The following is a 20,015-nucleotide window of genomic DNA, read 5'->3' as shown; positions in this document are numbered from 1 at the left end:
TAGCTTCAGGGTTGAGGCTTTTGCATATCTATACAACTCATATCCACATACAAGCATCCATATTTACACATTTATTGTGAGTCGAGAGGACAATTCCAAACAATTCCATCCAATACCAGTTGGCATTTCAAGAGAAATACAACTTTAAAGTTATCTTGGTTGAGAGTAATTCCCAGTGTGAGCAGTTTCCATTAGCTTGCTGTAAGCACCCCTCTGACTTTGTGAATTAAATCACAACAACACAAAAACTGTCATCTTCAGTATTCCCTTTGATTAAGCTGTGCGAGTGTGTGCGCGCGCGCGCGAGTGTGTATTACCTGCTCAGTCTTCCGTGTGATGAGGTTCCCAATTGTCTTGCTAAAGAAAGATGCCAGGAGGGGGTTAAGTGGGGATGGCTGCTCCAGGAAGGCATATAGAGTTTCCAGCAGAGGCTCCTCATTACCGAGCTTATCATTGATCACTCCCACATCACAAGTCAACAGCTCACATGCTATATTTGGATACCTGTAATAAGTGAAGAGAACATACCTCACAGTTAAACCAAGCAGGAACAAAACCAATTCTTATTTTCTACCTTAGTAGTGATAAAGTAACTAGGAAAAGAAACAGGAGGTAGAGACCTATGTAGAACAGCTGTGAAGCAAACATTGTGTGCTGTGTATTTATAAGGCTCTACTGCAAATCTAATCGTAACTACCTAGTTACCTCTGATCTCTGATTACATTTAAATAAAGTATTTACAATGTCAGGTCACAGGACATTTTAACTTTAGCTGTACCTCTTGTTCCCCCTGAACTTGGAAAAAGTGGGTTAAAACACTATGCTGCATACACATAGAACAAGCTGTCAAAATGGTTTAAGTTATATTCTCTTATTTCACGTGAACAATTTAAAAAGATTGTTTTTATGTATTTGCATTCACACTTTTTTCTGAAGCGTGTAAATGTATAGTAATGTAAAGTATGTCTGTGAATTATCTGTGCCTGTGTCTATGCAGGTCCCTCTTGAAAAAGAGGTCTTGATCTCAATGTGACTGCCTTTGTAAATAAAGGTTTAAATAAATATATTGTCAAACAGGCAGATGTTTTACATTTAAAATGCATTATCAAGGGTTTGGTTAAATAGTTGGATCAAGAACCATTTATTATCACAAAGCTGAAGCCACTTAGGCTCTCATCTTTGCTACAAAATGTCAGATAAGAAATAAAAGTTAGTGCAGCACCAGCAAAACACAGTTCCTGGATACAGTACTACATCAGCACATTCTACACAACCACCTACTTGAAGCGCTTCATCTCCTCTACACCAGCAGGGGGCTCTGTAGTAATCATACGGACCAGATCCTGCATGCACTGGTCCTGGCACACAAACAGGAGAAGTCTACAAATCCATAATGATGAGAAAATAAGCACCAGTCAGCACCAGCAGGGATCACTGGAAACTGAAATGTAATAATAATCATAATATGCTGCTGATATGCTAAAGATAACAATAAACAGACCTCCTGTTCTGGGCCTTGCATTCCTGCAACACATCTTCCTCGTCCATGAGCTCACCGAGCGTGACATCCTCCTTGTCGAGTAAAGCCTCCAGGTGAGAAGATGTGTGCAAGTCAAACTTCCAAAACATGGCTGACGTCACCGGCACATACACTTATCTGTTGACCAAAAGAGTAAGTGACATGGTGATAGATATCATGACCGTGTAGCATACATGTATAAACTTATTGACACAATTTGTAACTGTGTGCTGAACATTTTGTGATACAATATAATACATGCATGCTCTTACATTTGGACAAGGAGTAGTATCCTCAGTCAGATCTTGCTAAAAAGCCATTTGCTCTATTGACATTGCATGGCCTGGACATCAATCAGCAAATCCACACAATAAAAGACAGAAACACAACCACTTAATTCATACTAACACCAGGCACACACACACACACATGCATACATAGGAAAGATTAGCTTCAACATGGTAATGAGAAATGAGAAAATAAGAAGCAACTTGAGAATGACCTGCTCTGCCTTACTTAGAACCAGAAGAAGAGTTAAAGTCAGTGAAAGTGCAGAGACTAGGCTTTCACTCGTCACTGGAGAGAGCAGGAAGCAATGCATCTGTAATTGGGTTAGTGCTCTACGTCTTTGTATTGACATTACCAAGCTTGCTTTGACTATGGCATCACACATACAGTTACATCCACAAATGACAACTGGAGTAAGAATAATGCTGAACAAAACAAACCCCCTACAGGGCGACACTTAACTTTAGTGTGTGATATGAAATCTTACAATACAAAAAGGTGTCAGCCGGTAAATTGGGTGAGAACTATTGAGCATTAGCTGACATTTATGTTACTACAAAATGCAAAATTGAGATTAGGTGTGGTGATAATGACAGTTGAACACTGTTTGAAGCAGGGAGGAAACGAACTGTCACGAACTGTCACTGGCCAATGGCTTTAAGGGAGGGATTTTCACATTACACCCCTCTGAACCAAAGCAGACAACAGATACAGTAAAGAAACCCATCCTAATATAATGTGCCAATAATTCAGGCAATCATCCATTGGATTAAACAGTTGATTACCAAGGTAAACATGTACTTTATCCAGCATGTTTGTCTAAATTGTGGGTATAGTCTCGGATATCGTAAAGTCAGTATTCACACACTAGAACAACATTTGTAATATGTTCACAGTGTAAATTATATAAGGGTTGATGATAGTGCTCATTCGGAAAAGCACCATTAAAATTGATCGCATAACAATAACGATCTCTGAGTATGCTGCCCTAATGTACCCATCCCTTCAATAAACATGTTGAGGCTAAACAAACAGGGTTTTTTTCTTCCAAGAATTCATCCTTTACCAATAGTTAAATATGGATGTTATATTCCATACAACAGCACAACCATGGTCAGTTTTAACACAGGCCTTATTGGCGTCTTAAGATCAGCTGGTAACGGGTTACTGTTAGCTAGCAACATATATTAGTAACAACAGAGTAACCGTTATATCAGCGTGAATAAAGGTTACTTATTTGATCCAGACAGTTATCTTAATGTAACGCTACATTAGCTAATCTCTTGTTACAAATCTCCATCAGTGCGTTTACAGTGGGTGCCTTTCACTTACCTTGCATGCAGGTCGTAAACCAGCCCGCTAGCAATGTCTTAATCCTGTTGCTAACGTTACCAAACTATTTCAATACCGGTGCCGGTGGCAAACGATGTTTATATTAGCTCAAAAGCTAACATTAGTCAGTTATTTATCAAGGCTGCGTGGCTAGGTGGGACGATGTCCTCCTGATTCAGACCTAGCGTTACCGTGTTTCCGACCACTTGACCGCGAGGCTGTCAGTTGACGTTAGGTTACATATGTTTTCTCCCAAAACACAAGCTACTGTTACCTTTTATCCATCATTTGTGTCAGTTGTCATCTGCAAGTTCAACGCAAACTCGGCGACTTTCGCTGTCAGGTCACCCGGAGGCCCATTGCTGGCTATTTATGACTACGTTGTTAGCTTGAAGATGCTACCGGTTGCAATGTCATCAACACTGCCGTTACGCGGTGGTTCGCCTGTCGAGCGGGGGAGTTGGTCTATGGTGTGTTGACACTGTGCAAATTAAACTTCAGCAGGCAGGCAACTCAAAATCTGTCAGATATGGGATTCAAAATGGCGGATACCTAAAACGTAATCAAAAGTTCAGCTGTCCATCAACTGTAAATATAAAGACCAACTCCGTATTAATTTGCGGTCACCCTGAAACATTGCTGTCAGGAGCTGGGTTATACTGCATTAAAATATCAGATGCATAACTCTTAAACAAAACATTCAACAATATTGAAAAAAGTCAAATATATTTAATTTTCAAATTGTGGGTAAGAAGATGCAATAACGTTCAAAATCATTTTTTAATTTCTTTACTTTATAAGAAATGGCTTTGGTCTCTGGCCATGGACACCTGACAGTGCGACAGATGTTTAGGGACTGTCCCTCACTAGCCCAGAGATCGATTGGAATGTGATATTTACACATTAATTGCAATATAAACCAAAGCAGGCAGATAATACAAATTTGCGACCCAAACAAGCTTTAAATGAACCCCTACAAAAAGGGTAACTCAAAATGATGTAACTTGTTCATCAACTGGTATACTGAGGACTCCTTGACTTTGCCCCCCATGCTGCCCTTGAACAGGATTTAGCCCCTGTGTTAGATTACAGGTCTGCACATTAATTATGTTATCATATGTGCATCTGCAACTGCTCCGGGGAATTGTACCATCTGTCAAACACAGATATAGAAACATACAGCATATATTAGCTGTAGGGATAATAATCCCTGCCAGGTAGCAAGACAGGTTCAAACAAATTAACTAGGGAAATAGGGATGAATGCACTTTAAATATCGAAAGTAAAATTCTCATAATGCCTAACGCCCCCTGTGAGAGTTATATTAGAAAGGATGAGGAATTAATGTATTACTGCATGCAATACATGTAAGCAGCACTTTAATATTGTTGTTGGTTGAAGTGTATCCAATTTGAATGGCTTTATAAACTTTGGGGATTAGTTTAATCTAAAAATAATTCATATTTTATAAACTGATCTATGTTAAATAATAATATGAAAAGTAACTACTGACTATAACAAATGATTAATCCTTTTACAAAGGTGCATTGGAAAATCTACTGCAGTATAGACATTGGCTCAGCTGTGAGTATTTTTAATTGACAGCTAGTGACTCCTATTCATCTCAGGGTTAGGTTGCTATACTAATTGGTAAATAAAAATTGCAAAGTTTAATGTTGTTGAGTTACAATCAGAAAACAGGGTCTCTATGGTTGTGAGGCACCTTAATAGTCTGACTGACACTAGAAACCAAAATTAGGCCACAATTTTCTAAAAAGGAAAATCTCCAGGGATGCTGCAAATGTCCCAAGATACCATTTAGACCTTCTTTCAGAGCCTCCTATGGAGTGTGCCTTTATTTGACTGATTTACCTACCTCAGTTAAATGCTGTTCTTCTCCCTATGGAAACTCCAAGATTTGGGGATATACAGTATATCTCAAAAGTGAGTACACCCTTTAGATTTTTGCAAATATTCTGTTATATCCTTTCAGGGGATAACATTATCCTACTGAAACTTTGATATAACTTAAAGTAGTCAGTGTGCTGCTTGAATAACAGTATAGATTTATTGTCCTTTGAAAATTACTCAGTACACAGCTGTTAATGTCTAAACAGCTGGCAACAAAAGTGAGTACACCCCATAGTGAACATGTCTAAATTGTGCCCAAAGTGTCAATATTTTGTGTGACCACCATTGTTATCTAGCACTGCTTTAACCCTCCTGGGCATGGAATTCACCAGAGCTGCACAGGTTGCTTCTGGAATCTTCTTCCACTCCTCCACGACGACATCACGGAGCGCACGGATGTTGGACACCTTGCACTCCTCCACCTTCCTCTTGAGGATGCCCCACATGTGCTCAATTGGGTTTAGGTCTGGAGACATACTTGGCCAGTCCATCACCTTAACCTTCAGCTTCTTCAGCAAGGCCGTTGTCATCTTGGAGGTGTGTTTAGGGTCATTATCATGTTGGAAAACTGCCCTACGGCCCAGTTTCCGAAGAGAGGGGATCATGCTCTGCTGCAGGATGTCACAGTATATATTGGAATTCATGTGTCCCTCAATGAAATGCAGCTCCCCAGTGCCGGCAGCACTCATGCAGCCCCAGACCATGATGCTGCCACCACCATGCTTGACTGTAGGCAAAACACATTTGTCTTGGTACTCCTCACCAGGGTGCCGCCACACACGCCGGACACCATCTGACCCAAACAGGTTTATTTTGGTCTCATCAGACCACAGGACATGGTTCCAGTAACTCATGTTCTTGGATTCATTGTCTTCAGCAAACTGTTTGCGGGCTTTCTTATGCATCGGTTTCAGAAGGGGCTTCTGTCTGGGGCGACCGCCATACAAACCGATTTGATGCAGTGTGCGGCGTATGGTCTGGGCACTGACAGGCTGACATCCCACTTCTGCAACCTCTGCAGCAATGCTGGAAGCACTCGCACGTCTATTTTTGGAACCCAACCTCTGGATATGACGCTGAGCACGTGGACTCAACTTCTTTGGTCGACCCTGGCGAGGCCTGTTCCGAGTGGAACCTGTCCTGGAAAACCGCTGTATGATCTTAGCCACTGTGCTGCAACTCATTTTCATGGTGTTGGCAATCTTCTTATAGCCAAGGCCATCTTTGTGAAGCGCAATAATCCTTTTTTTCAGCCGCTCAGAGAGTTCCTTGCCATGAGGTGCCATGTTGTCCAGCATTCAGAGAGAATTGTGCCCAAAACACCAAATTTAACAGCCCTGCTTATCATTTACACCTGAATCCTTGTAACACTAACGAGTCACATGACACCAGGGCGGGAAAACAACATCATTGGGCACAATTAGGACATGTTCACTATGGGGTGTACTCACTTTTGTTGCCAGCTGTTTAGACATTAACAGCTGTGTACTGAGTAGTTATATCAAAGTTTCAGTAGGATAATGTTATCCCCTGAAAGGATATAACAGAATATTTGCAAAAATCTAAAGGGTGTACTCACTTTTGAGATATACTGTATAAGCCAAAATCACTCATAGGGACAATTTAAACTTCAGACTGTGTAGTGTAGCCTACTTTTAAGACGTCTCTCGCACACACACGCCCTACGTTTTCTAGATACAAATGTAATTTCTGATGGTCAGTCGACAAATTTGAATAAGTGTTTGTAGCAGGTGTTTTTCTGCATTTATTCTATTCATTAAGTCTAAAAGTAAATGTACAGCTGTTTTAACCGCATTTTACCTTCAGCTTTAAATCAGCCGTGGTGGAAATTAACTGGGGATCACATCTTTTTCCTAAGTAAAAGTAGAAAAACCACAATGTAGAAAAAGACTGTTACAAGTAAAAGTCCTGCATTCAATTTGTTTTTCTTAAATAAAAGTAAAAAAGTGTAAGCATAAAAATATACTTAAAGTACCACAATTAAAATGTCTTATTAAACAGAATGGCCTTTTTCAGAATAATGACTATCATATTATTGTATTAATATTATTGATGCATTATGTGTACATCACTTTAATATTGAAGCTGGTGAAAGTGAAACTAATTACAATTACTATATATACTTTATCTGCTGGGTAGCTTGTGAAAATCGCCCGAGGATAAATAAAGTTTTTATTTGCATCTGAATTGTAGTGGAGTAGAAGTATAAAGTAGCATAGATGGAAATACTCAAGTAAAGTAGGCCCACAAGTAACGTTACCTCAAAATTGTACTTAAGTAGAGTACTTGATAACATGTACTTACTTTCCACCACTGAATATCAGTAACCCAATAATAAAACATGCCGAATTCGAAAAATACCACTTGAAATAACATGGTTGCTGTTTTGTGGCATCTGTTTCTGAGTGGGTGTTTGTGTCTGTCGTAGTATCTGGCAACCCTGGATAGTTCCAGCCGGTGATTCTTGCGTCGGCTCCTCGCTCAGCTGAACCTCCGCAGAAGGTCTTTCTGTGTGTGTGTAGCCGGTTAGCATCATGGCGAACGTTGTGGATACTAAGCTATACGACATCCTCGGAGTTTCACCATCTGCCTCTGAAAATGAACTAAAAAAGGTATGTAGGTTACCCATTCAAACAACAAGGAAATGTGTTTAATAAGAACATAATGGGGAAAAGATAGTGCATCAGTGAAATTTGGCCTAGAAATAAGCTAATCAACGTGAGCTAGGTTACTGGACGCTAACGCTAGCTAAGGATTCTAAGCAGCAACTAGCGAGTTTGCTAGCCTAGCCAGTAAGCTAAGGTAGCCGGATAACGATTCAGTACTTCATGGCGCGGCGTGTTTGAAGACAATTAAAGCTACTCATTTGTGTTTTTGAAATATCTGCAATGATTGTGGTTTTCATCGTTTCTACCGTTAGTTACATATATCGGATGGCTCGGGTTAGCCTGCCCGAAAAACAAGAAATAAACTGGTCACCACGAGTGTGATAGCCTACCGGCTATTGATGTTAGATGATACATTCCAGCAAATAGCCTCCACCAAGTCGCTCAGTAACGAAGAAAGTAATCGCTAAACAGCTCACCTAGCACACAAATACCAGGAAAGGAAACCCGCTTGTTTGTTCAAGGCTTTTGTGTAACATTAGGTAACGCTAATCTTGCCTTAAAATGTCTTGAGTAAACTGTTTTAGATTAAAGTGTGTGGTGGTTAGTAGATAACGTTAATGTCACCCGTTGTGTAGCTAACGTCAACGCTACTAGCCAATATGTACGTCTGTTTACCCCAAACTCCATTCAAACATCAGGCAGTTAGGGATTGTTTATAATCAACAAACCTATTGCCCTTGCTAAACACGACTTAATACACGTAACCACATATTTGTGACCGCCTGTATATTCGTCTTATATTATGTTACATAAATCAACCAAATTAACTAACGCTAACGTTCATGTAACGTGACGACAATCGCCTGTCATCCCAGCTGTTTTTCCTACCAAATAAATCAACATACTGGGTGTTGGCGACACGCGACGTTGTGATTTACTTTAAAAACGTTGTATGTTAAAATTAAGTGCTTTCGGATTTATGTTGGTGGATTTTTAATGAGCCAAAAGAGCATGACAGTTATTTCACGTCTGGTAAGGCAGGTAAACTCAAGAGGATTTTCGGATGTCGTTTTGTTGTCGTCTTCACGCTCGAGTATTTAGAGTGTCTGATATGTCAAAGGCAGCGATGCTCTTACCAGTTTCCTGATCTTTTTGACAGCAGGCCCACAAGTCAAGCCCTTAGCAAGGAAAGGACAGTTAATACATTTATTGATTTGCTAGCAGAGCTATTTGACAAAGTTGGCCTGAGCTCAGGGCACACACACAGATGTGTTCACTTAATTTTTTGGTTTATTACAGGCCTACCGCAAATTGGCCAAAGAGTACCATCCTGACAAGAACCCGGACGCTGGAGACAAGGTAGGTTGCAGCATGTCATGGTAACAGCAGCAACATCGTAGTTAGCAACAGCACCAATAGCAGCAGCTCAATTATTCAACAGTTGGGACCAAGAAATTATGTCAACTTAGTTTATCATGATCACACAGCCCAACTCTTTGAGGATTAAGACAAGGTACAGAAAATGAAACCACATTTCCCTAATGAAATGTGCATCCGTGTTTTGATTTGTACGGCTCCATGACTTAATTTCCTCATTCTGCAAGAACGTGACACAAGAGACTAGTCTTGTCTTATTTTACTTTGTAAGAGGGGCTCATCAAAGACAAAACTTGTTGGGCCTTTTTGCTGTGATGTACTGACTTGTTTGTCTTCCAAGCTGTCTGATTGTTCCTGTTTTTTTTTTTTTTTCATTTTCCAGTTTAAAGAGATCAGTTTTGCGTATGAGGTACTGACAACCCCAGAAAAGAAGGAGCTTTATGATCGCTATGGAGAACAGGGGCTACGGGAGGGAGGAGGCGGAGGGCCTGGCATGGACGATATCTTCTCTCACATATTTGGTGGAGGACTGTTTGGGTTCATGGGGGGACAGGGCAGAGGACGAAATGGAGGCAGGAGGAGAGGGGATGATATGGTACACCCTCTGAAGTAAGTGTTAGATAAAAACAGTTTGGATGCGTCAATATGTAGTTCAAATGTAATGTGTTGTTACACAAATCCTATAACTCTTTTGTCACACAGAGTTTCTCTTGAAGACCTCTACAATGGCAAAACCACCAAACTGCAGCTCAGTAAGAATGTGCTGTGTGGTGCCTGTAATGGGTGAGTTTGCTTTGAATGTTTCATTTTAGTCCTTTATCTATAGTTCCAAAGCCCTTAAGGAAGATTGTATGTTATTGCAGCAATTATAGAAATTCCTGTTAACAATGCTGGTGTTTCCCTTTTAGTCAGGGAGGCAAGGCAGGAGCAGTGCAGAAGTGTGTGGCATGCAGAGGACGTGGTATGAGAATCATGATTAGACAGCTGGCCCCTGGGATGGTCCAACAGATGCAATCAGTCTGCACAGACTGCAATGGAGAGGGTAATATGTCCGTAAACACCCACATGCTGACTATACTTTTAAAAGACATCAATATTGTACAATAACGAGAACAACTGCTATCTGATCAGTGTTTCCCCAACCATTGTTTCGTGTGCCCCCCCTGAAACAATGGTTGACCCCATGCCCTGAAATTCAAGGTTTTTTTTACTATTATTATTATTTGTTTTAATATTCACGACTCACTTTTCACATTGAACAGGTGCTCTTTTATTAAGTAAACTAAACTTCAAATTTATGTGCACGTTTCAGTGTTTACTGCGTTGCTTTGCACATTCTCTCCTCTGCTCTGTTTTGCGAAGGGCAGGGCTTCGCTCCCGAGACACACACACGTGCGCTCACACCTACAGTCAGAGACAGCGGAGGAAAGGAGAGGAGGGAACTAAATAGCAGTAAACCTAGGGGAAACACTGCTGATATTGTCCAATCTCTGTATGTGTGCTTGTGCAGGTGAGGTGATAAATGAGAAGGACCGCTGCAGAAAGTGTGAGGGTCATAAGGTGTGTAAGGAGACTAAGCTTCTGGAGGTGCATGTGGACAAAGGCATGAGACATGGACAGAAGATCACATTCTCTGGGGAAGCTGACCAAGCCCCAAACATTGAACCAGGAGATATAGTCCTGGTGCTGCAAGAGAAAGAACATGAGGTAAAAAAAATAAAGAAAACTACAACTTGCTTCTGATTTTGATTGTTTAGCTGTATTTATGCATTATCATGGCTAAGGAGATGCACATTTTTATTTAGAGTATGTTTCTACATTGTTTTTGTTGTCCATGTTATAATGACACATAAGCAACAAATTTGGAATTTCAATCTAAATCAGGAATTCCGCCGTGATGGCAGTGACCTTCACATGGTCCAACGTATCGGCCTGGTTGAAGCTCTGTGTGGGTTCCAGATGACTGTCGCACACCTGGATGGACGTCAGTTGCTTGTAAAATATCCGCCTGGCAAGGTCATCGAGCCAGGTAAACATGTCTTCATACCACGTTAATTGATTTTTTCTCTTTCATGACATTCCTGCTTTGTTTTTGTTCTAATGACATTATAATTTGCAAAAAATGATTGCTCTTAAATGTACTCTTTACTGCATCTATTAAGTTATACTAAAGTAAATATAAATACTTTCTGTAACACACCATTAACTATGGTTTATACACAAATGTAAAAACAAATGTAATGCCCCAGATCTCAGGCATACACGTACATTTCATGTGTAAGTGTGTAAATGTGTGTAAAAGTGTGTAAATGTAATAAATTGCTGAAATAACGGTATTTAAAAATTGTTAAAGCAAAGTGATGTACATATTTAAAGCATCGTTTTTAATTGCCTGACTATTCTATTAGCCAGGACTCTCTTGAAAAATAGATTTTTAATCTCAATGAGACCTATCCTGGTAAAATAAAGGTTATAAATAAATAATTTGTATATAGTACATAGCTTGTAAATTGCAAGTTCAAAGATTATTTTTTGCCCCTGCATGCCTTTACAGCCTGTTGTTTGTGTGGCAGGTTCTATTCGAATGGTGAAGGGAGAGGGAATGCCTCAGTACAGAAACCCATTTGAGAAGGGAGACCTTTACGTCAAGTTTGACGTCCAGTTCCCCGAAAACAACTGGATCAGCCCCGAAAAACTGAATGTGAGTCGCAATCGTTAAACATCCTGATTTTCACAATTTTAACTCCATTAAGCTTTAATGATTCTGGTGTCATGATAATATTTTTTAATTAAATTGTAATCTTTCAGGAACTCGAGTGCCTGCTGCCTGCTCGTGCTGAGAATCCTGTTATTGCAGCAGATGCAGAGGAAGTTGACCTGACAGAATTTGACAAGAGTCAAGGGTCAGGAGGTGGAGCCAGGAGAGAGGCGTACAATGATAGTTCTGATGAGGAAGGGGGTCATCATGGCCCAGGGGTGCAGTGCGCACACCAATAGAAAGACTCATAAATAAAGACGTGCACACACATAAACGCATAAATACCCAATCCCATTGCTAACACCATTCAAGACTTGACACGCATACATGAAAATTTCTCTCCTTTCATGATTTCCAAGAAAAAGAGATGTACACAAATACATATACACGTATATCCACCCTCCTCAGTTCCATGGTGCCCATAAGTCAGAGATATGCTGGACATGTGATGACCATTTTGTGTTTATGGACAGTAGTGCTCATCAAAGCCTCCAGCAAGAAGGTTCGCTGAATGAACTTTACTTGGACCGCCCTGTTTTCATCCTAGGCTTTTACCTTTCACTGTGGGAAACACCAGTCTAGTGTATAAAATGCAAATATTGTTGACTATCTTGTATAAGGTGTAGTTTAGTCTATCACACACAAGTGCATGCTGCTTTCTTGCTGAAGATCTTGCACATGTATATCCAGGGTCCCGACAGGACACTGCAGAGAAATCTAACACCATACCAGTTTAAATTTCAGTATGTCACTGCTATCCAAGTGCCCTGCTATCATAAGAGCTGACCTGATTCCAGCCCAAATCGTGTGTCCTCTGCACAGCTTGCTGAGAACCTCATCCTCTAAGGTGAACCGTCATATTTTGAAAATGGGACGGTTTCTGTTAAGCCCGCTAGCTGTCACATTGTTAAAATATTAAAGCCCTGAGTAAAGCACCTGATAGCCAGGCACTATGTTTTCTTAGTTTGGAATTCAAACTTGTTTGTCTTTGTTTGAATGTTAGTGTGTCCTAGACCACAGCACTTGAACCTAAGTTGCGTACTCTTCATTTGATTTGAGGACACACTTGTGTACTTTGTATGTGCGTGTGTGTGTGTAATGCAGTGGCTCATTGTGTGTGAGCTGCTGTGGAATGTTCTGGCATATTAGAGTGATATGTGTTCCTGCTTTGTGTTGGACTGCAGTGTGAGTGGACACTATATTGGGTCAATTTAAGAGGAAAAAACAGAATGTCTATTTGCTGAGAATCTCTCCCATGTATAAATATTTCCTCGACTCACCAGGAATGAGAGATCCTCCTCTCTTGCAGGAAAACCACTGGGCCCGCACCAAACCTCTGTATTATACATATCTCCCCATCGTAGAGTTGTTAGCCAAACTTACATCCTTTGACATGTTACAATATTCCCATCCCATAGACGTGTAAATAAAAACAGGCCCACTCCATAGGTGCATTCAAAGTCTACAGCAGTGTCCTTCGTTTAGTCACATTATTTCTTACACAAGTGAGTAATGGCCAACAGTGCCAATATAAATGTTATGTTCACATGAAGGAGAGTTGATGGAACCTCTGTAGACTGTTAACATGCACCTTTCTGAATCATAGTGTATGTAATTTAGGCCACAGGGGGAAATAATGTGTACACAACTAAAGGGGGGGGTCATTGATAAATTACATTGCTGTTGATGCTTATGTTTGTCAAGATGATAATTAACTGTATAATAAACAGTCACTTCAAATTTGAGATCTGTCTTATTTTATATGCACAACCTGCATTCACAACGGGTTTGATAAAGTGTGGCCATAAACAGGAAGGCCACTGCGATACAAAATCAGCAGCATTGCACTTGAATACAATGTGGCTTAATAGATAATACATCATTAGAAAACCATACAATTAATGACAAGTATGAACTAGACATGAATTTATACAGCTGTAGTTTCTCAGTCTGCTCCATCATCAGTTTCTCTGCTGTGGAGAGCTACTGGACCCAGGAGTTCCTTAAATCCTGCAGTATTCCTAGAGGACACAGAAAGGAAATAGAGGGGATGGAGGTAAACCTTACTTTGGTGTTTCCTGTTTAATGTTAAGGGGTGTCCCTTACCTGTCTCGTTTTGACTGCATGACATAGGAGCGCTCTCTTCTCAGCTGCTCCAGTCGCTCTCTGACAACTGTCTTCTGCTGGTTCTTATCCTCCTACAGCACAATGGTAATGGTATTAATACAACACATAGATACAACTATGCAGACTACACTCTATATAGTATTTACCTGTGGTAGATCTTGGATGAGGTGTCTTAACCTGTCTGTGTTTTTCAAGCCAAGCAGATCTTCCTCTGCCTTCCTGTTCTGGATGATCGACAGACGCTCCTGAACCTGAAAGACACAAACTGAATATTCATTCAGAGCCCCTATTCACATCTTTCTAATGGGTGAAGTTGTGCCAGAAATCCCTACTCTGCCTACACCCTTCTCTCACCCTCAGCAGTTGTCTCTCCTTATCTCTCTGCTGCCTCTGTTCGACCTTCCTTTGCATATCCACCAGGTTGCGCATTGTTCTTTCTCTCTCCATTGCAGAAACTGGCTCTCTTGCCCGCTCTCTCTCCATCAGCGTGGATTCTCTCATTGCCTCCATCTCTGCAGGGCCACAGTCAACCTTTACAACAAGAAACAGCAGATGGGTGGTGCTTTAAAATAAGTGACTCATGTGGAAATGTTTAGCACAAATCATGAGCATTGGTTGCACAAAGTTGTAATAGCAGACTTACTGTGGCTTGTGAATTATATTCCTGGTACTCAGCATGCCCTCTCAGGTCCCAGAGCTCAGTGGGACACATTTCCACCTCAAGCCCTTCTCTGTCCACATTAGCTGTCTCATTCATCAGTTCAGAGCAGAAGTCACCATCACGCCGCTTAATCTCAGGAGGGTCAACCAAGAGATGTGGCTCTGCAGCCTGCAGGGTCTCTGCTACCAGAGCATGTGTGTGCAGCTCACATTCAGAATCTCCCTTCTCTGATTGATCAGTTATTGCTCTATCCTCCAAGGTCAACTATGAGAATATAAAAAGGGGGGGAAAATCAGATACATGGCATAGTAATACAATATGTTATGGTGTGCGTCACACTTAAAGAGTACCTGTCTTACTGTGCTGCACTGCTGGTCTGCAGACTGTGCGTCAGGATCAGAGTGGAACAGAATGGGTTTCATCTCTTCTCTGTCACTCTCTCCAGAAGTCTCCTCGCACTGTGTGTCTTCGACTGTACCGCTTGTGTCACTTGGCTGTACATCCTGGCTCTGGTCTCCGACTGCAGCCCCTGCTGCCTCATAGTCAGCGTCATCCTCTGGTGGTTTGCTCCAAGCAAAGGCGATCAGTGAGCCCTGTTTCTCATAACTCTGGGGGCTTTTTGTTGCACTGCCAACTTCTTCTTCCTGGGCTCTTCCGTCTGCGGCGAGACTCTGAAGAGTATTACTTGTTGCATCTGATACACACAAGATCTCCAAGTAGGGCAGGTCCTCCATGACCGACCCACAACCTGGGGGAAGGCACCATATTGTAATTGAAGCTTTGAGTTTATGGTGATCTATGCTTGCCTGTGTATGCCGTACCTGTGCAGACATCCTGTTTGTCAGTATATTCTGTAGCTGGCACCACATTTAGTTCTCTGATTGAATCCACTGTCGGAGCTTCAGCTGGTGCATAGCTGCTGTTTTGAGCATCGACCGGCCCACTGCAGCAGGACTGAGCTGTGATTTTCTCATTGCTGCTATTTTTGGTTAAGTTTGGATAAGGAGCGAGTATAGAGCCTGAAGTAAGAGGCGCATCTGAGATCAGTTGGAGTAGGTTGGTGTAGCGCTGTGCTTGAAGTTCGGATTCATAGTCATCTCTCAGAGCTTGGACACGCTGTGCACACTAACAGACAAACATAAATATTTGAACAGTCGGTGCTTTATTAAAAGAGCCAGGGTTATTGTGAAATCTTTGGATTGGATGCTGTAGCTGTCTTGACTCACCTCGTCCATCAGTGCTGGCAGTACTGCAGAAGCTTGGACCTCCTGGAGCTCCATCAGATGGGTCAAGAGGAGCAGGGAACAATCCTCCAGCTGGTGTTGGTACCATTTTGCCATTTTACTGCTTATGTGGGGCTGGAGTTGTGGCTGATGGTTTGTTTGCTTTAAGGGGGTCTGAGTGTCATTGCGTGTCTGCAGGCCAGCATGGATTTGTCTCAGCCTTTTTATACAACCATTTCTTAAAGCAGCTTGCTGATGACTACCTGCATAAGAAACATATAGAATATAGAAATGAGGGGAATACAAAGAAAAGCAATTCTGTCAAGCATGCAGCAGAAAAAGAAGACCCTTTACCCTCCTTTGAAGGCACTGTGCAACCTGGTTCTTGCAAATCCTCTTCACAGACCCTGTGTGCCAACTTGATCAGGTGCTTTCTCTCTTGCTCCTGAGTCAGCACCAGCAACTGCAGTACTGCCTGCTGTAACGGGGCCAAAGTTTTTGTTCTGATGCTGATAAAACTACTGTCGTGTTTCACTTTTAGCCATTAGTCGAAAAACATCTTACTCAAAGTAACATTATTTTAGGAATATTGTTATGACATAATGTGCTGCCAGATTTACATTACCTGCTGTGGTGAGACTGAGATAAAGTCTTTCTTTTGCTCTTCCTCTTCACCATGTAGCCACATGGCCGCCTGCTCTGCTCTGCAGGGACTCTTTACATGTGGCCTGAACAGATACATGCGGAACAGACGGCACACAGCTGAAACCGAGTGTGCAAAGGGCATAAAGCGAGACCTGATGATAAGTTAGTACAGTTCCATTTTCAGTGTTTACTGTTAGCGTTCGTTGGCCCACCATGTCTCCCAGGACTGCCGAGCTGCCAGAAGAGCACTGTAGGACATGTTTTCTCTCTGAGCTCTGAGAGTTGCCAAACTGATGTAGAGACACAACAGTCTCAGGCTCTCTCTGTCCAGCCTGGAAGGGAAAAGGTTAATGAATCAACTCAGTCCAGACCTGGTTACAGCAATATATAAATCCACGTGTGTCTTTAATTACAACTCCTTGCATTAATGTTAACTTGTTAGGTACAAGGTGAACAAGATCAAAAACTCACCTGACATTGGATTTTCTTGATGTGTAGACTTACTCCCAACAGGTTAAAATGTGTGTGATCTGCATCTGATGTGGTCAAGAGTATTTACCTCTGGCCCAAGTCTGTTAGTGTGTCCTTTTCTTGTTGACGAAATGTGTGTAACTCATACAGGAGCGAAAGGGCAGACCACGACTGTTCCCTGGACTCATGACGGGTTCTCTGGAAGGCCCTGCTGGAGAGTCGTTTATATTATAGTGCTTTTGTTTAATGCACATTAAGGCAACATGGAAAGTCATTTGTCAGTTTGACTTGTAAGTACACTATCTGTGTTTTCATTCATAACTGAAAGTGAGTTTCCTATTTGGAATTGTAACATACATTACTGCTCTCTGAACAGTACACACTGTATTTTTACTTCTGTTTAGTTAGTTTTGGAACCAAGTCTGGTTGTTGTCTTCTTAATTTAAGACATTACAGTATATTTAGTTTTCATTTCATCTTACATTTATAATAATACCCTTGCTATTGCTGAATCAGTAACTTTACTTTTTAAAACCAATTTTTATATACTTGCTTTTATGTGATGTCCTTTAAATTGCATTTTTCTTTTTCTTAATTGTATTGACATGAGTTTCTTTTTCTAAATCTATTGTACTGTTTCATCTTTCATCATCCCTTGTCTCATGTCTGACCCTTGTCTCATGTCTGACCTTTGTCTTTCTGTTTTAATTGTATCTTTATTTAGTTTTGCTTTTGTTTGGCCTCACTGTTTGGCTTTCTGTTTTATAGCCTTGTATCTTGCTTTTGCCAAAAACAAAGTGCGTTGCCTGTCAAAGCACTTTGTAAACTATGTTTTTAAAGATATATAAATGAAGTTATTATTATTATTACTACTAGTATTATTATTATTATTATTATTACTAGTATTATTATTATTATTATTACTAGTATTATTATTATTATTATTATTACTACTAGTATTATTATTATTATTATTATCATTATCATTATTATTATTATTATTATTATTATTATTATTATTATTATTATTATTATTATTATTATTATTATTATTATTATTATTATTATTATGTGTTACCTGTATATCCTGAATGCTCCTGGCAGCTCAGCCAAACAAAGCATGTCATCTGACTCCAAAGCCTCATCTGCAAGATCCCCCAGCTGCTCCTTTTCCTTATGTTGTTGCCATGGCAGCAGGGTCTCCCAGATACTCGGAGCTGTCGTATCACCGAAAAAGAAGAGGAAGAGAAAAAATAACAGGAGTGTGAAGCACCTGGAGCAGGCTCTATGATAGTGAGTAAGAAAAAATACTTAAGAGTTAAATAGATTTCTCTGAGTTATTCTGCGACGGCGGTTCAGAGAAACTTTTCCTTACTGTAGTGCTCCTGGAGCATTTCTGTATAAAGCAAGTGGGTCACCACATCATACTTCACTTCCACCAAGAGGAGCACGTCTGACATGGAGACACAGCCCCAGGCCTGACCCCGGACCCCGAGGCTTCGTCCCTGCCAGGGAGAGGGCAATATACTTTGCACACTCTCTGACGCCAATCTAAGAAGACAAACACATATCAACATACATTATATATATATAAAATTATACAACAAGAGGACAACAAGAACATATATGTATAATTGGCAGCTTGAAACATTAAATTGTTGAAGGATCAATACTACAATGTGTAAATACTTAAAATGCTACGATGTGGCTTTTGAAAGAAGAAATAACACATTCTCCTTTTTTATTAAAATTTCATTTGCAATAAATTGCGTTGTTGCTCAAAATGAATACACTCAGGGGTTTTGCTGCTTCTGCCTTACTTGGTCTGGTATGACCATTATCGTATGATGGCTGATGTTAACCGATTTTAGGTGGATATATGCAAAACAGATATTAGTTCACTGACTGTGTTTCTGTAAGTAGTAAACACAAGTAGTGTCTTTACCTTAGAATTGTATTTGAGTAACGTTTCAACTTCTTTCATTCCAGATGCTCACCTTGCCCAGCACTGCCTGGCTTCCTTCTTGAGCCTCTGCACACTTCTCGCACTTTCACGCAGTTCTTTTTTACCCTCCACTTTTTTGAATGTTTTTGGGTCTGTGCTTTGGTGGAAGCAATTCAGCACATAAGGATCAATGATAACTGGTTTGTCCATCAGATAGAGAGTGTTGAGATTCCCAACATTTAGCAGCTGGAGGTCCCAGTAGAGCTGCAGATAACAATATTTACACTTAGTAGTGATGACAAAATAAGGTTTAAGCCACTGGGTTTCTCACATGAAATTCAGAACAAAGGAAACCAATTAAATGATTACCTGTTCCTTCTTTTCCCTCTCCCTTTCCATTTCCAGGAGAACATCCAACACATTTTCACCAACACAGGACCAACTATTGTCCCCTCCTGCAATCTGAAACAGACACAGGCACAGAGGAGTATCCCATAATGACCAATGAAGATTTAATCAAACGATAGCCGCTTTGTTTTTTAAAATATGTCTTGAGTACCTTCTTCATGGCCACATGTGCTTCATCGGTGTTGGAGGGAACATGAAACACTTTGAAGGAGAGGAGACTCACATCTTCAGAGGAAAGCTCTGCGCCGACAGACGTGCCGAGGGATCGGTGCAGACCGGCGATACAATCCTGAAGGAAGATGCAACGGCGTTAGTTGTAGTTTACACATACACATGGAAAACAAATGCAGTTCTCACGCAACATCAAAACATCTTACCTGCTCCATGTTTTCAACTCTGTGGACTGATCAATTATACAGGCTGTTGCTATGGTTACGGCAGTTCTCTGGACAAGAGCTGGATCAGATTACCAAGCAACAAAAGTGACAGTGTATCTGTCAGAGGGAGAAATGTGATACGTGACCATGTGACACATTACACTTGTATCCAAAGGGTTCCGTGACATTGGACCGCTAGTGAAAGCTAGTGTACATTGTATATTATGTTGCCTGGATCATACAAAATATGAGCTCATATCCTACTGGTAAGATCATGGTAACACTTTATTTTATGGGTCTGTCATTTTCTACTGTCATATGAAGTTTTAGTATCATGCAATTA

General features: G+C 40.8%; 4 protein-coding genes across 8 annotated transcripts in view; 1 reads left to right on the top strand and 3 right to left on the bottom strand.

Annotated features, from left to right (window-relative positions):
- Nucleotides 1-3,615, bottom strand: part of ppp6r2b (protein phosphatase 6, regulatory subunit 2b) — a 16,482-nt gene extending 12,867 nt beyond the window's left edge. The window contains exons 1-4 of one of the 5 annotated variants that reach the window (XM_029434650.1): nt 3,414-3,615; nt 1,502-1,657; nt 1,282-1,380; nt 318-504 (exon numbers count right to left, since the gene is read on the bottom strand). In XM_029434650.1, the coding sequence (XP_029290510.1) occupies nt 318-504; nt 1,282-1,380; nt 1,502-1,629 (414 nt within the window). In that variant the 5' untranslated portion in view covers nt 1,630-1,657; nt 3,414-3,615. Of the gene's footprint in view, nt 1-317; nt 505-1,281; nt 1,381-1,501; nt 1,658-1,791; nt 1,923-3,413 lie in introns of those variants that run through there. The other 4 variants (XM_029434648.1, XM_029434646.1, XM_029434649.1 and 1 more) reach the window with 4 other exon arrangements.
- Nucleotides 3,616-7,366: 3,751 nt separating this feature from the next.
- On the top strand, nt 7,367-13,555 carry dnaja2b (DnaJ heat shock protein family (Hsp40) member A2b). Its single transcript, XM_029434383.1, has 9 exons — nt 7,367-7,683; nt 8,980-9,039; nt 9,440-9,666; nt 9,760-9,840; nt 9,966-10,099; nt 10,568-10,764; nt 10,942-11,086; nt 11,631-11,758; nt 11,866-13,555. The coding sequence occupies exons 1-9, from the start codon at nt 7,606-7,608 to the stop codon at nt 12,052-12,054; spliced, it is 1,239 nt and encodes a 412-aa protein (XP_029290243.1). The 5' UTR covers nt 7,367-7,605; the 3' UTR covers nt 12,055-13,555.
- A 54-nt stretch (nt 13,556-13,609) lies between these two features.
- Nucleotides 13,610-16,082, bottom strand: LOC115010014 (uncharacterized). Its single transcript, XM_029434381.1, has 8 exons — nt 15,830-16,082; nt 15,425-15,728; nt 14,954-15,351; nt 14,586-14,867; nt 14,297-14,473; nt 14,089-14,193; nt 13,922-14,013; nt 13,610-13,836 (listed from the first exon to the last, which is right to left on the bottom strand). Exons 1-8 carry the CDS (start codon nt 15,941-15,943, stop codon nt 13,761-13,763), a joined length of 1,548 nt encoding a protein of 515 aa, XP_029290241.1. The 5' UTR covers nt 15,944-16,082; the 3' UTR covers nt 13,610-13,760.
- On the bottom strand, nt 16,066-19,683 carry LOC115009389 (uncharacterized). The gene is made up of 11 exons (XM_029433346.1): nt 19,673-19,683; nt 19,447-19,584; nt 19,257-19,349; nt 18,940-19,151; nt 18,318-18,493; nt 18,021-18,159; nt 17,031-17,150; nt 16,684-16,803; nt 16,452-16,554; nt 16,197-16,301; nt 16,066-16,089 (listed from the first exon to the last, which is right to left on the bottom strand). The coding sequence occupies exons 1-11, from the start codon at nt 19,679-19,681 to the stop codon at nt 16,066-16,068; spliced, it is 1,239 nt and encodes a 412-aa protein (XP_029289206.1). The 5' UTR covers nt 19,682-19,683.
- Between the last annotated feature and the right edge of the window lie 332 nt (nt 19,684-20,015).

Source organism: Cottoperca gobio, chromosome 6 (assembly GCF_900634415.1).
Source record: "Cottoperca gobio chromosome 6, fCotGob3.1, whole genome shotgun sequence".
Taxonomy (NCBI): domain Eukaryota; kingdom Metazoa; phylum Chordata; class Actinopteri; order Perciformes; family Bovichtidae; genus Cottoperca; species Cottoperca gobio.
The sequence above is the reverse complement of the archived record's forward strand: the minus strand, read 5'-3'. Positions and strand labels throughout refer to the sequence as shown.

What these genes read in the sequence shown, in the direction of transcription:
- dnaja2b (XM_029434383.1), top strand. Translation starts at nt 7,606, where the DNA reads ATGGCGAACGTTGTGGATACTAAGCTATACGACATCCTCGGAGTTTCA. An exon ending in TGCAAGAGAAAGAACATGAG is followed by an intron (nt 10,765 to 10,941) that starts GTAAAAAAAATA and finishes AATCTAAATCAG; the next exon opens with GAATTCCGCCGTGATGGCAG. An exon ending in TCAGCCCCGAAAAACTGAAT is followed by an intron (nt 11,759 to 11,865) that starts GTGAGTCGCAAT and finishes GTAATCTTTCAG; the next exon opens with GAACTCGAGTGCCTGCTGCC.
- LOC115010014 (XM_029434381.1), bottom strand. Translation starts at nt 15,943, where the DNA reads ATGGCAAAATGGTACCAACACCAGCTGGAGGATTGTTCCCTGCTCCTC. An exon ending in TGCCAGCACTGATGGACGAG is followed by an intron (nt 15,729 to 15,829) that starts GTGAGTCAAGAC and finishes TTTGTCTGTTAG; the next exon opens with TGTGCACAGCGTGTCCAAGC. An exon ending in CAAACAGGATGTCTGCACAG is followed by an intron (nt 15,352 to 15,424) that starts GTACGGCATACA and finishes GCCTTCCCCCAG; the next exon opens with GTTGTGGGTCGGTCATGGAG.
- LOC115009389 (XM_029433346.1), bottom strand. An exon ending in AATGCTCCAGGAGCACTACA is followed by an intron (nt 18,160 to 18,317) that starts GTAAGGAAAAGT and finishes GTGATACGACAG; the next exon opens with CTCCGAGTATCTGGGAGACC. An exon ending in TCTCAGTCTCACCACAGCAG is followed by an intron (nt 16,302 to 16,451) that starts GTAATGTAAATC and finishes CCGTTACAGCAG; the next exon opens with GCAGTACTGCAGTTGCTGGT.